Below are 17,189 nucleotides of genomic sequence, written 5' to 3'. Positions count from 1 at the left end.
GAAGACTAAAGAGTACCATATGTTCATGGGATTATGGAGTGCATTGTAATACACACACCAAAGTTCATGAATAAAGATTGTTCCAGACCTCATTGTTTTGGTGCTGATTGCTACTCTTAATCTAGCAGCTAGCAACAACCGTTAGAGCCTGACTTTGACTCAGCACTTGAGCAATATGTAGCATGCTTAGTTTTTCTGCATAGTCTGGACATATATATAGGAGTTGGGAAAGGCTAGAGAGTTGAGGTTTTTAAATCTGAAGGCAACCATGTGAAACATGAAAACTGTTTTTGTTGGAGACAGAATAATGTAAACAAATTTCAGTAGAACTGGGAAAAGCTGAATACCTGCATCTCCTCCATAGAGTGAGGAAGCTAGATTTATCTGAAATAATACTGTCTGAATATAATAAAACGTATTAATCCAAATACAAAATTTTGAGCAAAATTTTGCACAAAGGATAATTAATGTAAGTTTCCTGAAATGGGAAGCAAATAGTCATGTAGCCTTTGTGACAGCTGCTACTTACTGTTAGTCCCAGTTTTCATCTCTAAGAGCCAGAAAGGTATTCCTATTGACCTTACTTTCTTTTCTGTTTTTCTAGTGCATATTTTATTAAAATGAGCCATGTTTAGACACAGTGAACCTGATTGTTTTTCAGAGCAGTCATGATATGTGTTTAAGAAACCCTGCTGCAGGCAGAGCTCATTTAGGTCTCTAGGTGTTAAGCGTTGATTTAAGACTTCGGGTACAGCTTTCCAGGGTCATCAGTGTTATTCATTATTCTACCGAGTCACGACAATCATGTTGGAAGTAAATATGTTATAGCTAAGTTTAAATTCTCAAACAAGCATTTAATTTCATTATTATGCTTCTAAATGTTGAAGAGGAGAAGCACAGATTTTATTATTTTTTTTAGTTTAGTTAGTTCAGCAATTACATTAGTGTGTTTCCTGATATACATAATGATACTCATAACAGCAAAGATTTATTGGAATCCAAAATGTGAGGTGAAGACAAAGGCAAAGTAAGAATCCTGAAATGGATAAGCACGGAAACACTAAATGGCAACATTTTAAAGGATGATCAGTGGAAACTTTGGCAAAAAAAAAAAAAAAAAATAGAAATCCTGGTTCTACTGAAGTCAGTGGGATCTGTGCTGCTTACCTCAGTGGAGATATGATTTTACTTCAGTTATGCCACTGCAGCAACAAAATAGCTTGAAGCTGCTGAAAAGTACACAGTGGGAATAAGAATATGATTCGCTTGGGGGATAAGCCCTAAAGGTGGGGTTTGGGGGCTGGTGGGTGTGTTTCTTCATCAAGGCAAGAAAAAATTCTCTTTGAACAAACTGTAAAAACTTTCATAAGACACATTAGTGTTTCCATATAGTCTAAGACGTTCTGAAGCAATAGTTATCACTTTATTCACAGCATTACTTCTTTGTACACTGATACTGAGCACTCCTCTCTGTGGCTGTTCCTCTTAGTGGATTGCTGTCTGTCACAAATTTAAAGGTTTCCCAGTACTTGTAGAATTGATTCAACAGATTCTCCTTAACACTCTTACACAATTATTGAATGAAAATTAAAAAAAAAAAAAAAAAAAAAAAAAAGAGCAGGTAATACTTTTAAGGAGTTTCAGCAGCTTTGATATTTTCAGATTATGCTTGTAGATGAATGGCTTCTCTTGGAAAAATGGAAAATCTTTCCATCTACTACGTCTGCAAACAGGTATACCGATTCAGCAGAACATCAGCTCTTTACAACACCAGGAAAACAAGGCAAGATCTTCTTTACCAGTGGAGGTCAGATAGAAGTTTGGTATCTTATGAAAAAATGGCATTAGTCCTTATTTCTCTCCTGTCAGGTTACCCACTGCCCAGGCATTGAGAGGTATATATTTAACAGCACTTAGGGGTTTAAATAATTTTGTCGTCACACTTAAGTTCAAACTGCATTTTATATTCAAGAATAACTATAAAATTTCTTAAAACATGACACCTCACCCTTCTACTTCTGTGTTGATTTCTCTCCTCTGTCCTCTTGTTTTCTTTTAGATTATTCTTTCCATCCATTTAGGTAACATAGTAACATATGCTACTTATGTAATGATATTTAACATTTCTCTGTTGGATTTACTAGTTCTCCATAAATAGTCCACAAATACTCTTAATACAAGAATCATGAGCATTTTGATCCCTGTAGAAGTGATGCAGACAGTTTACTTTCATCCGTTACTTTTGGTTGGGTTCAGAACTGGATGTGAGTCTGTCTGCATGAAATCCAGACATTTGGCACGGTGTTTTGTACTTCCATGAAATGTTTTTTGTGACAGGGACATTTTTGCTGCTGTTTAGAAATATTTGGGGGATGTCAACAAACATGTTTGTTAGAAAAAAGACAAGGAGTGACATGCACTTTTGAAGCTGACTTGTTGATCCTAAACCCAGCAAGGAAGGCAAAATTTCTTCCACTGACTTCATTAGACTAGGGGTAGATCCCACCGTTCCTTCCAAGTGCTATTGTAGTTTTCTTTTTTTTTTTTTTCACTTTCTTTTAAACAGGGGGAAGTGAGATGGAATAAAAAGACCTATCTGTTATCATCACTATATTAACAGATAAAATGCTGCCAGTACCTACCATCTAAGACTAAAAAGGCACTTAGAATAGCTTGATACTGTGGGAGAGCTCTAATAGTTGGTTAGATCAATCAGTGTCTTAACAGAGTCCTAACAAGTTTCTGATTTAATGGGCTAAGACTATTTTCAGCTGTTATTAGTCTAAATGTTTTTAAGGTTTGACAAGACTCAGCCTGGATTGCTATTGTATTGCAGGCCAGGTATTTCTTCCTGATTATAGTAAAAGCAGGCCATTTTCTTCCCTACAAAAAGGGTCTTCTTTTCAACCGTATTTTTAGTTCTTTCTTTGACTTGTTCAAGAAAACAAAACCAAAGGTGGCAGAGTTATCAAAGGCTGTCCATGGAGGCAGGATAAAAAAATGAAGCTGCTAAGTATGAATTAATCCATCGGTGGTCAAACTTAGTGTAGTACTTGGTTTCTTCTTATTCATTGCTTTTTAGGATGTATGTGTTTTAGATGTCAGGATGTCAGTGTGTGATAACTGTGTGCAGCTAAAAAAGCAGATGTTTAACCAGTTAAATGAAACATCATCAAATATGAACATAGTTCCTAAGGAAAGCAGTACTGAAAATCATGATACTATTAGTGAAACCAGAATAAAATGACTGTTTTTTGATAAAGAATCTGGAATGTTTCTTTGACAACCTAAGCCACTGCAATATTGTCATCTGAGAAAGATATTTGTGTCTTCCTGAGATAAATGGTAAAACTCCCACTCCGTTTGGCTTGGGAAGGATTTGAGCCATGCTATTTTTGCACAGATCTAATCATTCAGCTATTTTTGGTTTAAATTAGAGTAGTCTCAGGACTTACATATGCTGGTTGGTGAGAACTGGATAGTGGTGTTTTACAGGATGAGGATTTCCTGGTGAGTAGCCTGTTCCAGCTGCAGCACCGCCTGCCTGATAGCACATTCCTTTTTAGAGAAGGAGGGAAAAAGGGGTAAATAATACTTAAACCTGTGTGACTTCAGCCAAGGATTTTCCTACCTCAGGGGAATACAGAGCTTTTCTAAATGACCCTTTATTCTGCTGCTGTGTGAGTCTGGACATGATCTAGGAAATCAACCTGTTTATAGCTGCAGTTTTAACACAGCTGAGTACTAGCTCTCATCTTCAAGTGGCTCACTGGGTTTCTAGTGCAAGTTTTTATTGACTAAGAATAGTGGGGTTTAAATATTTAAATAAATATTTTTGTCGTGTTTCAAATTTTAAAAATCAAAATCTATAAAAAATTTAAACCTTTATAAAACTAAAGATCAATGAGAAAAAAATCATGTTTTTGAATTTTATTGATAATGACTGTATTTTGCTTTGTGTGGAACTTGTTGCTGAAAGGAAATCTTTGTTTCTTTTTCATTACTTCCTGAGGTTTTAGGTTTCAGAGCTGTTCATACTGCAGTATTTTCCTGTCAGATTTCAGAGTTCTCAGATACAGAGTGAATGGACAGTTTAGGAAAACTGCATTTGAATTCTGGAGTGTGTTACATCCAAGATGTCTTTCACAGTCCAGATGGAACAAGACCATGTTTGCAGTGGCTGATGACGACTGACCAGTGAGTGAGAAAGCTCTGCTCCAGCTGTTCACGTGGATGGCTTTTCTACTCACTATAATGTCCATTGCAATTGACTCTGCTGGGGATAGTCTTAAAAGCAAAGTGAAAAATACATTAATGGGAATGACTATTCTTGGGTCTTCTGGTGGCTTGAGTGCTACACGTTAGAGGTGCACTGGTGGAAGAACATGTGTTCATTTTACTGTTCCCTGCATAAATGGAAAAGTTCAGTCTTTAGGGCTCTGACAGATATGAAAGCAAGTCAAAAAGGCAGCGAATAGATTTCTTTCCCTCGCCTCAAAACAAGGCAATTTAAATGCCTCCAGTGTTCATTTTCAGCCATTCCCATGGCTGTACAAATAAGGCATTGTAATTCCTACTTTTTAAGAATTGCTTTCCCTGTTTTGATGTAGATGTAATAATTTGCTATCTGATTGTGGACACAGGGTAGCCAAAGACTCCCCTGGCTTTTCTTGTTTAGATCTGAATCCCAAACAATGGTTGTGCCTAATGACATAGCAGAGCACTTGGAAGTGTATGCCAGCACAAGTGAAATCTTACGAAAATCAGAAAGGTGTATGCATGTACCAAGATTACTAAAAACAGAGATTCAAAAATCCTGAGTGAGGTTGCAAAAAAACAAGACAAAAGCAACCTATCTTGCTATAAATCTGGCATAGAAATGATGGGTTTATCAGGACAGTGACCCCTCCCCTTTTAGATTGTCTCTATTTTACTTACAGATTTTTAACCTGAGAAGCCTCTCATTCAACTTCCCCTGCACAGTTGTGAGAGAAAATAGTTTTTTGGTTTTGGTGAAGGATGAAATTAGGTTTTAATTTTCATGCTTTGCCATGCTTGAGCAGTTGAGCCCATAGAGAGGTTACAAAGTATCCTTTGTTTCTTACAGTAAAGTCCTAAGTATTGATTATGATTTTAAAATTAAGTATGCACCATTTGTTTGCTGAACTAACCTCAGAATCACAACCAGGTGAAATGTTCAGAGTAGGAAATCCAAGAGTGCTGAGCTAACAAGATAAAAACAATGGGAAAGGTCCTTGAAGTGTGATACTAAGTATGGATGCAGATGGATTTAATGAATATTTCATCTAGAAGACCTTGTCTCCAATTAAGATCCATGTCTCCAATGAAATGTGAAAAACTACTGTTGTGCTTCTTAAAATTTAACCCTATGTTGCCTTTGTTAAATAATCTATATGTAGATTGGCTTGTGTTCTTTTCTGAGATGGATAAAAGAGGGTAAATGAGTAGACTCGGTTATCTTTTCTCTGTATTGTTGAAGGCTTAAGAGAGAGGTTTTGGCATTCTTTATGTGAAACTGGTGTTTATTTCAGGAATTTACTGAGTTGTATTTGAATATTCTGGTTTTAGTCATTGGAAGATTTCTATAATTATCACCATGTAGGGCTGAAATTTTGTAAGGATGTAACTGTTTGGACAAAATGTAGAAAAAAATCAAAAGCACTGCATTTCATTTTCATCTTCATAGGAAAACTCTTTTCTGTCTGGAGTGATCAGGTTCAAAACCCAGAGAGGCATTAAAGAAATGTATTATAAATATTTATGTAAGCATTTACTGTTATTTAACAGAGTTGCTAGCCTTAGAATACGTGTTTTGACTGTAGGGCCCTTTTGTCAAGCTACTCCAAAGCCTATGTGTCGTAACACTCACACGATATTCTGTGGGGACTTGCATGATATGTAGGCTTTCTTCTTGCCTCCTGGATGGGATGAATACGTTTCTCTCACTGCATCCATATATTTCACAGCTGTTATTTGCTAAGTTTGTTAAGTGGAGACTGAAATCAATAACATTTAGTGCAGACTGGGAAAAAAGCAATGTCAGATCTCTTTTTGTTGTGCAGAGCTCTGTGGTCATGAATTAAATCAAGTTTGCTGTCTCTTTTTTTACTAGTTTTGTTGCTGTTGTGGGATATCATTATTTGTGTCACTGTCATCCTTACGAATTCCACATGTGGGCTGTTACCACATTGTTCTAGGTGTGGAATAAAAAATATTCGAAAGCTTGTATTAAGTATGTGAGAAAGACAACACTGTCACTAGGAGAGAGAATGAGGGCAGGCAGTATGTGGAACAGACTTGTTTGGAGTGACTGCTGTAGTCTCTAGCAGTCAAAGAATTTTTAGATTGTTGTGACCATCAGGGCATAGGTGGGAATTTGAAGGATGGATTTTTGAGGTATTTATAGTGAATTTTTCGAGAGGGAAAATAGGGAATTTCCTGAGAGTGCCTTTGTACTCACTTTGCATTCCTGCTCTGTCATGGAGACTGTGGTCCAGATAGGAAGAAAACTAAAGCAGTTATTTCAGTTGTGGAAAGCACATTGCCTAAGGATTTGTGAACTAATTCCCTAACGACTCTTTGTGACCCTCTGTGAGATGCGGATTTAGCGACTGGCTAAAATAATAACCTTGAGGATCCAACAGCACAGATAGCTAACCTAAGGCTTCCCAGAAGCTGCAGGGGTTATTGCAACCTTGAGGCTGCAGTGGCTGCCACAGTCTCTGTTGCAGAGCTGCTCAGTCCAGGGAGCAAAATTCCACCTACATTAGGCTATTAGGCAATTTTCCCTCACAGAGTGAGTGGAGACAACAGGTTTTAGCCCTGAAATGTGTCCTTATGGCTTCTCAGTTGATTAGGTATATATGTCTTTTGAAGACTAGATTATTCATCTGAACTTATTTTATTTGAAGGAGAAGAAGAACGTATTCCACTAGAATATTAAAACTAAGACAACAAATGGCACATCAGGAAATTACACTTAATAGCTGACTTAACACAAAAAGGAAGTTTTTCTGTATTTAAGGTAAAGATCTTTTGATGATGAGAAGTACAATGGCATACTTTTCTATTTATCTTGAACATGTCGAAGGAGAGGGAAGATACTAGGTTGCTTAAGTCAGTATTTACATGGCAATTCATTATTAGATTTCTGATGACAGACTTGCATTTAGGTTGAAGAGATGGAGATGTGCTTTTCTGCCTGCTTGCCCACACATCCTTTTCTGACTTTCATATTTGCCTCAGACTGCAGCAACTATAGTAGACTGGTGTCTTAAACCACTGCAGAGGATTAGCAGGACTTGTACCCCTGATGAAGAGATTCTACTGAAAAATAAGTAGTTTCTGCTATTTTAATAGAAATAACAACAAAATATTGATTTATAAACCAACCAGAGTACCTCTGCTCGTGGTGTCATTGTTGTACCTTCTGTTCCTTTGCTGCTGATGTAATTGTATTTGAGTTTCATTTAACTCCTTATAGCTGCCTGTGAAGAGGAAATAATTGTAGAATACAAGAATAGTTATATGACCAGTTAATGCAATTTCTTTCTGATGGCACAAAAGTTTAACAGAAGTTTTCATGATAAAGAAATTTTTTTCTTTTTCTTTTTAGGTACCATGATCAACAGGATGTTACTAGCAACTTCCTTGGAGCAATGTGGTTGATTTCAATAACTTTCCTATCTATTGGATATGGTGACATGGTACCTAATACATACTGTGGGAAAGGAGTCTGTTTACTCACTGGAATCATGGTAAGTGTTTCTGAATTTATTCATTGGATATCAGATTAAGTTTGCTGCCATTAATTCCAAAAATTGTTTTCTGGCTTGTAGAGTATATGTACTTACACCATTCCCAAGGTCTTTCATTCCTAGTAATGAAATGGAGGGGTTTCTTCTTTAGGTAAAATTTAGCAGCTGTGTAATGAAATACATAGAAACAAACTCCACGCTGACATAATGCAGAGCTTCAAAATCTCAGCAGTGTCTGTCATTAAATGCTAAGGTATCACATCATCTCAGTTACCTTTGGACATGTGTAATTGGACCTGTACTAATAATGAATCTCCAGTTCTGACTTTTGTTTCTTAAAATTAAGTTACTCAGAAACAAAGAAACACAGTGGTGGCTAATCTTCTAAAGCATTTTGCTTGAGCATATTTTTCTATTCTATTTCTTACAAGTCTAATAATATGTTATCCACAGCATTCTACTGCTTTAAGTGGATTTATGTAGTTCAGTTTTCACTGTAAGAGTTTTTATTGCCACTGATACAATGCAGCAACTGTGTGTATGTATTCAGTATATACTTACTAACTGTACCTAATGTCTGGTTTTAATTTTTCTGTATTGCACCATTTGGTCAAAGTTAGGCAGGGAGTAATGTGATGTATTATAATATCTGGGAACTTTATGCATATCTACAGTAAATTAGAAGTGAAAAAGCTCTGGACTCCACCACTTTTATTTGTATCAACTCCTGTGTAAATGACCTTGTGAATGAGAAGGGCAGAATGAGCATCATATATGCTGTATGTAACAGTAAGATACATACTTGTTTCTGAATTTTTGCTATTGATTGTAATAAAGCAGCTTCAATATCTACCCCTGTTAAAACAGGCATATGGGGATTATGACTGAAAGCAAATGGTAGCAAATAGTTGCCCCTTTTGAACAGATGTTTTTCTGAACTTTTTGTTTATAAGGATGTATTTTGTGTTCAACGAGTAAAATTGATCAATGCATTTTTGTAATGTTTAAGAATTTTTTCCAAATGCTTCTTTTTTTAAAAAAAAAAAAAAAAAAAAACACACCAACATCTGACAGGTTTCAGGTCATTAACCTTTATTAAGAAAGACTTCCAGTACATTTTGCTGGTGGTGGCAAATGCACATCTCCTTAAATACAGCATTTGCAATGTAGTTGAAAGATACAGGCTGAAAGCAGAGGAATGACTCAGAAGGCTTTTTTAACGGCTGTTGGCTAAGCTCAAATCTGCCATCTTCTGGGGTATTTGCCTTTGCTCCTGTTTGTGAGCTGGATTTTGGTGCCAGAGAGAATAACAATTGGTCATAAATTCATTAGGAAAAAATGAGGACAAGCAGTATATGTTGCCACAGGGATGTGCTGAATGGTGACAGAACCCTGTTATAAAGCTTTCCGTCTTCCCAGGCACGGTTTAGAAATAAGAAGCAAATACTTGAAGATGCAGGGATCATCATTTTATTCACTCAAATTGTTCAGCCCTTTTCAGCATGTCATTATGAAAAAAGCTTACAGTAACAGAAATCTAGGACCTTCAAAAGTCCTGCAGAAGTGTGATAATGGTAGCACTGATACTAATCATCTGTGGGTTTCACACTGCTCTTGCAATTATGCTAGTGCAAATAATAGCAGCATCTAGACTGTTATTTTGAACAGTTGTGGGTAGGCTTACAATTTTATTATAAAAACAAGGTAAAAATAAAATCAGAAAAGCAGACTCCAGTTTGTTGCAAATGTTATTCTATACGCTTATGAATGAGCCACACAGAAGCTGAAATTATAAGATATATTTGTCATTTTGCTTATGACAGCACCATTTGGATTCAGATGTAAAATTATTTATGGGAATTGCTTCCATTGCTTTGATGAAAAATGAAAGTACTGATTAATACATATCATTTGCACACATGGCATTTCTTTTTCATAAATGAAACAAGATTCTGTTGAAAATTAGACTTTTAAAATGTATGGGCGATACTCACCTTCATGTCTTTGATTGTTTTTTATGATTAAAAATTCTGCAGCTGCTTTGGAAGCACAAAGGTTCCAATCAGAATTTCATGATAATGAGTTTGGGATAAATAGCTCTAGAGAAGTCATTCTTAACCAAAAAATTGAGCCAGGTATCTAGTATGTGATGATAGATAAAAACAATACTGAAAGTCTTACCCCTAATTACATTTTTAAGGACATCTGCAATATGGCTTTGACAAATGTCATCTCTGAGAAGCAATGGGAGAAACTCAGATGTTGAAATTACTCTTCTATTTTTATTTTTTATATATATTAATTATCTGAAAGATATGAAATATGAAACAGAGAACATAATAAAGAACTATCTTCCAGCCTAACCCTCAATACTAAAAAACTTACAGGTCTTGAATATAATTCTATAAAACCAGTTATTCTTCTGAAACTTGTACAGTAACACATTCGTGTTTTTTGTAGAAAAGATCTTAAAAGAACAGTCTTACTGATTGTTATTTCAATAGGAATGGTTGATGGTCTAATTAAAAGATACACTACGTTAATTGTTGAATTAATGTAACAAATAAAATGAAACTGTGTATGATTTGAAGAGGGAAAATGTAATTCCCTTTTGTCTGAAGTAGCAAATACATTGTTGGATTAGTGTGATCAATACCAAATACGTCAGAGTTTTTGGGTTTGGATAAGGTCTCTGTTAAAATGGGTGTAAGGGGAAACAAATAGAAATACTTGTGAATACAAGAGTAGTTACACAGACCACTGAAGAGTTAATATTGGCTTTGCAAAACTGGTGGCCCATGGAAGGCTCCTTCAGTGTCTTCACCTCAGTGAAGGGAGAGCCCAGGTACCCTGGCTGTCCTCCCACTTCTGCCTCAGGAACTGCTTTCTGTGCAATGGAAATTGGACTGCTCAGGCTGAACTCTGTGTTGTGCTCCAGCCTGGGAAGTAGGCTTTATTCAGTCTGCTGATGGCACCAAGTTGTGCTGGCTACTGAAACTGCAGCTACTGCAATCTTGAGGCACTGGTTCAAGTGACAGCTTTTAAATTCTGCAAATGCATACTGCTGGAAAATACGAAAATTTTTACACATGCTCAGATTATATGAAAACGAAAAAAGTCTTGAGAATCATTAAGAGTAAGCCAGCAAAGAATTCTGATTAATGTATTATTGAACAATTTACTTCTTGATCTTGCAAAGCACTTAAATATGTGAAACTTTAATGAAAATACTGACAGCATAATGCAGAGTTGGTGGCATGGGTTAATGCAGGGATGTTTTTCAGACAGGCACATGAAACTGTATTAGGTACCTCAGCTCAATTAACTATCAGTGTTTTTCCAAGGAGATTTCTGTAGGTAGGGGTAGTAGACTATGGGCCAAGCGGAGTATAAATTGGATAGTAAATGTGTCCTCTGCCCCCTGTATGCATTAGGTAGATCTGCAAGAGCGTGATGGATGGATAGAAATATGGGTGCTGTCACTGTTACCAGAACAGGATATAGAGGAGATGGGGAGAGCTATGGCATCTTCACCATGCCGTGCAGCTCATCGAAGTTTTGTCTGCACTGAAGATGCCATCCATGGTTGTGAGTGCACACCCAAGCAGATCTCTCAGATCCTGGTCAGCAGGCTGAGCTCGGCTACAGGTGGAGCACTTCGGGCTGGTGCCAAGTGGAACTGCTTAGAGAGGCAGCACTTCGACTTCTTTAATGGCTTTTTGGAGTTAGAGACCTGGAGTGGTTTGCCAAATTTTCCTTGCTTTATGAGGAGTATAATTAAGTTAGCAAAAATTTAAAGGAGGGACATGGAAATTGGTAGAAGTAAAAGGAGGGGGCAAGAGCGAGAAGATAGGGGAAAGTGCATGAATATTGACTGTGAGATGGGTAACTTACAGATCTTTCTAAGCTTTTGTACCTATACAAGATAAAATAATGGCAATTATTCCAACTTCAGATACAAGGATCTTTTGCAAGGTTTGAGAGGGGGACTCTTCTCCTTTCACATCCGGCATTATGTGGTGAGCTAGTGCACTTATTGTATCACGCAAGGCTAAGGATGCAGAATCTTCCTGCAGAGCCAACCTCCGACAGTCAGAAGCAGAACTAGCAGGTCAAACCTATGTTGCTACAATAAAATGGCTGAGCTGCAATTGTCCTGTCACAGGATGCACAGGGTGGTTGGCTACAGCTTAGATGAAGATTGCTTTAAATGAAATAACTGTCATTCCAGTGTCTGCCTCACTAATGCTGAAAGTGCAGCTTAAATTGTTCTGTTATTGAAATAAACTCCAAAGAGATAGCTAAGCCTATGAAAGAGCCAAAGAAATTAAGAAAGTTTTTCTCAATTTACATCATAGAAGTGGACAAGATTAGATATTTCTTTTGGAAGATTTTAAGTAGCATCTTTTAACTACAGGATTTGAACACCGCTCATGTAGGTGAAGAATTCTTATTACAGTAGTCGTAATGCAGTCAGTGTGTACAACCTCGCCTTAGGGATACTAGTTTTTATTAGTTCTAAATTGTGAATCAAAAAATAATCAGATCTGATTTTAAAAGCTTCTGTGCAGCAGCTTTTAATGTCCTTGTGGAAGTCTGCATTTATTTCAGAAGAATCACAATTCCTTTCCTATGCATCATGAAAAAAGTGATGAGGATGAGGTGTTTCTGCTATGAGAGTAGAGGACTCTTCATCTAAGGTTAAACTGTGGTGTTTGTGCATACAGTTTTATCTCAGTCTCAGCCTGGTCTCACCCACAAATACAGAGAACTATCTACAAGAGGAACGTGGCACCTAGAGTAGTATAGTTTTTTTCCATATGATTTTTGATGAGCCATGAAACAAGAAGGTTATTTTACAGAACATTCTATGGATAATATACAAAAAGATAAATTATTTTGCATGGTAATGCCTAAAACATTGATGGATTTTTTATGAAAACTTTTGTTTACATTGTTTAATTCTGTAATGAGTTGAAGAAACAACTAATTGTTTATGAAACACAGAAATGTATTTTGAATTACACTCAAAGAACTGAAAAGGTATGATTAAGACTAATACAGTGCTTTATGAGTAGATAGGTATGGTTGACCTGATAAAAGCAACTAATTTTTCTGTAGTAAGAGTAAAAGAATAGTCGATTGTATTGCTACTTAAAGGTTTACCTAGAAAGTTTTGCACACTGATCAAGGATCTGTAATATTTTTATAATTTCTAGCATCTGGTGGTAAAAGGTGAGAGCAATGTAATGAATAGTCTTGTAGGTAGGAAGCCTACCAGAGGAATTTCAAAAATCTAGAACACAGCTCAGTTTTTACTTCCTTGAGTGTCCATGTTTCAGATATCTGTCAGAATTGGTTCTGAGAATTTAGTAATAAATTTAAGTGACATTATGGTTCAGAATAGATTGTGTTTATTCCTGCTCACATAATACAACATAACTGGACAGTATGTCAAGCAGAAATATAACATGGAGAAGACAGTTAATGGTGCTTGAATTATTGGGGTTGAACCTATTAAAAGTTAGGCTGCTCAGAACTTCTTCAGCTCCTCGACTGTTGTCGTTCCAGCACACTGGATTGCCAAAATGGAAACTTCTGTAAGGAACAAACATAGTTTGGGATTATTTTACGGCTATGGCGTGTTGGGATGAAATTTCTAACTGAAATAAAGAAAAAAAAAATTATCAAAATCGAGTTGAGAAGCTCCAGGGAGTGATCCCTGACGTAGTGGTGGTCAGGGCAGTAATCTGAAATGTGGGAGAACGGCAAAGGCTTTACCTACAATTTGGGTAAAAAAAGTCTCCTGGAAGGTGTAACCCTCTTTTAGAATTAGAAGAATTAAGGAAATAACTTCCCTCAGAAAGTACTTAGTGAAGCAGTGAAATTTTTGAAGTGTAAGAGGACAGGGGAAATGTTTTCTGCTTCAGTCTAGGTAGGAGTTAAGGATGCATTTCAGCAAGTTCAAAGGCAGTTAGTTACTGGCTGCAATGAACAGCAATTGTCCCATGCTATGTTTACATAGATATGACTGGAGCTGACAACTGTTACAGCAAAACTTCTGATTTGTTTTGAAAAAAATGTAATTTCATCTGCAATAACTTTAGATTTAATACAGCAATTTTAATATACTTTTACTTGGATTCTTGTTAAAGTTTTGTATTTACAACATAGGTGTTGGACAAGACCATGAACAGTAGCCATCATCCTGAATCGTTAAAGTAATGTTTCCCATCAGCCTTGTAGGCTGCTGAGTCTGCTTATTTAGTGAAATCAGATTTCACCTCCTTGCTCAGCAAAAAAGGTTTTTTTGCACATTGGCAGAAATTGTCTTGATCTTCAGGGGTTTTTTAGCTGTTATGACTACTGAAGGTTTCCCAGGAACCTGGTCACCAGGGTAGTGCAATTTTTGGGCTTCTCTGAGTTAACACTACTATCACTTATAGGTTCCCCTGTAGAAGAGATACTGTCTCCATTACTGTGTCTGAGAGTATTTCATCAATTTCATATTTGTATGTGACATTTAATGCTTTTCATAATTTTTATTTTTGCAACATTGCTAAAAGCCTTATGAACTAATAAGAAGTAAAAGAATTGGCTCATCTGCTGTTGTACAGATTAGAAGTCTAAACATTGCAATAAAATTCTAGCTGTGGTACAGACAAACTCCAACAAATACAATAGTAACCAGGAAAATATTGAATATATGAAAGTATAAATAATGCAAAACTATTTTAGGTCATCTTTTTGGCTCAGATGGCATAATTGTTGTCCTGTTACTCATGCTATTTTGTTTTAGTCTTGCAAGGATATGCATCTCTCCCAGTAAACAGTGACATATGCAAAACCACATTTATACACCACCTAGCCTCTGTCTGTCTTGTGAATGGATTCATCCCTCAACTTTTGCATTGCTTGTTTTGGAGAGGGGTTTTTGCTTCAAGCAAGATTTTTTTAAATTATTTTTTTCCCCTTCCCCTCGTGGTCCTGCAAGTCCACCTTCTAGAGATCCAAATGAACAAAATACCTGTTTAAATTCTTACAGGATTTTCATTTTATGCAGAGCAGCAGGAGGAATGTTGTGCCTTTTCTGGTGCAGAGCTAAGTTTCCCACCAGAGCCATATGTCTGCAAAGCGGACCTTCTCTCTCCCTCAGTGGATTCCAAGGGAAGTGAGCAAGAAATATGGCAACTGCCTTCTTTCAGCTACAGGCAAGTATAGCAGGGCATTTTTGTGACAACTACAGCACTAAAGACTACACTTCACTTCCAGTCCAATAAACCAAAGCTGCCAGGAGACTTTCAGCTGAAACTGATACACAGCATTGCTTCCTTTCTCACCAATAGCACCCTCCAGGCATATACAGCACCTCTAGGCAGTTGCAGAAATGGCTCAATTCATCGTTGTCTTGTATTTTGGAACCTTATCAAAGAAAGAATGAAGTGGAAATACCAGAGACATTTACTTAGAGGAGTACAGGGTTTCTCTGCTGACCAAATGCTGTTTTCAGTGCAGCTTATCACCCAGTGCTAACTATTACTTGCCTGAGATAACCCTTTAGTTGAAGAGTTGAAAACACCTCTTTCTGGTTATCACTGAAACTGGGCCTTTACCAGAATGTTAGATGTAAAAGCTAGACTTTACTGAAGCCTAAACCCTGCAGTTTTGCAATCACTGAGTTTTGCATGAGTGTGAACCCTCAGTCTTGGCACTTGTGAGCAGTAGGAAAGACATGGTCTTGATCCAGACTTCATAGACTCACCCTCATTGGATACTTCGGGCAAGACCATATTTTTCTGTCTGGCTGCTTTGGCTATGTCTGCTGTGGTTTACCACAATGTAAAATCCTCTGTGTCAACTTTAAGTTAGTCAGCTTTGGTCTGGTGGTTCTGATGATAACAGCAGAAAGCTCAGGGTGGGCTGTGTTGTTAAAGAGGACAGAGGACGGTGAGTAGACTGATAAAGGCATTTCAGCTGGTATAGCATACAGTAAGTATATTGATAGATAATCTCCTCAAACCACAGCAAGATCTGAAGGAGAAAAAAGGAAAAGTCAGGTCAAGTACTATGATGTGTATAGTATAATTGGTTAATACAGACCACCTTACTTATTGTTACTTATATCCCTGTAACACTTCAGGACTCTTAACACATGATCCTATTGATACCAGTACTATATAAAGACAATGGAAATATATAGTCCAAATTCCTGAGCAGTTTGCCATCACCATATAGCAAAGAGAGTGGGGAACAAGGAGGCATTATGTAGGATCAAAGCAAATTATTTTGGCACCCCAAAATCTTAAGTACCTTCACTGTTTTTGCGAGTCCTTGTAGTAAGCAATATCTTAAAAAAGAAGGGGAGGGATCTGAAAGAAAACTACGTATTAGATTTGTACATGTTTCAAGGGAGCTTCACCTAAGCCAAGAGGTGATGCAAAGGATTTTGTCTGAAAGGGTTTACTAGAGCTCAAATCCATGAGCCTGCAGTCATAAAATACTGCAACTGAAGGCAAATGTTTTATATGTGATGCCATAGAGAAGGAAATAGATAGACACAGAGCAGAATAATGTAGTAAAAATGAGAGACAAAGAAAATAACCATAGAAGCAATATCTGATATGTCTAATAAAGAGATAAGTTGCTTTTTTAAAGCAGATAAAAGGAAGTTTGCAATATTTCAAAACTAAGTGCCAAGAGGCGAGGCTGCGTGGACAGATAAGGAAAGTTGCAGTTTATGATGCCTAGGGGTATAGTGAAAGATAACACTCACTAAGTAATAGTTACATTGTTCTGAAGGGTATGTTTAAACATTTTGTTCAGTTGCTAAATTTAAAGTATAACTAAAAATAAAATTAATTTCACCTTTCTTCTCTTGATGTTTTCAAATAGCGTGGGCTTGATGTCAAAAAGCCAATGTCTGCTGACATTCTATTTTTTCCCGCAACTTAGTCCATTCTCCCATTCAATTTTCTAAGGAACATCAGTCATCCTTTAGGCTTTCATAACTGAGAAAATAATTGGCCTACTAGTGTTTAACAAGTACCTAAGTATATGTGTGAGTCAAATACCCATATACACTTGTTTCTATCAGGGCAACTCACATTGGATTCTAGGCATCAGAGGGAACTGAAGGAGGGATTTCATGGACTACTGCATACCTGCATGAGCATTTGTTATGGTTTGAGCCTGGTCGGCACCCAAACACCACGCAGCCACTCTCTCCCCTTTCTCTTCCGGCAATGCAAAGGGCCAGATGAGCCAGGCTTGGGGTTCAGAGATAGGACCGGGAGCGGGAAAATCACCCTTCATGGTCACAAGCAAAAGGCAGACTCGTTAGGGGAAGAAAAAAAAGAACATACATTTATTACAGACACTAACAACACTTAACAGAGTAGGACAGTGAGAAGC

The 17,189-nt window shown here is 37.0% G+C and overlaps 1 protein-coding gene across 2 annotated transcripts in view; it reads left to right on the top strand.

Moving 5' to 3' along the window:
• Nucleotides 1-17,189, top strand: part of KCNN2 (potassium calcium-activated channel subfamily N member 2) — a 73,279-nt gene that overhangs the window by 38,024 nt on the left and 18,066 nt on the right. For both annotated transcript variants that reach the window (XM_042787724.1, XM_042787723.1), the window contains exon 4: nt 7,637-7,778. In XM_042787724.1, the coding sequence (XP_042643658.1) occupies nt 7,637-7,778 (142 nt within the window). The remainder of the gene's footprint in view (nt 1-7,636; nt 7,779-17,189) is intronic.

Source organism: Tyto alba, unplaced genomic scaffold (assembly GCF_018691265.1).
Source record: "Tyto alba isolate M040663 unplaced genomic scaffold, T.alba_DEE_v4.0 Super-Scaffold_13, whole genome shotgun sequence".
NCBI classification, from domain to species: domain Eukaryota; kingdom Metazoa; phylum Chordata; class Aves; order Strigiformes; family Tytonidae; genus Tyto; species Tyto alba.
This window is presented reverse-complemented; position numbering and strand designations above follow the sequence as displayed.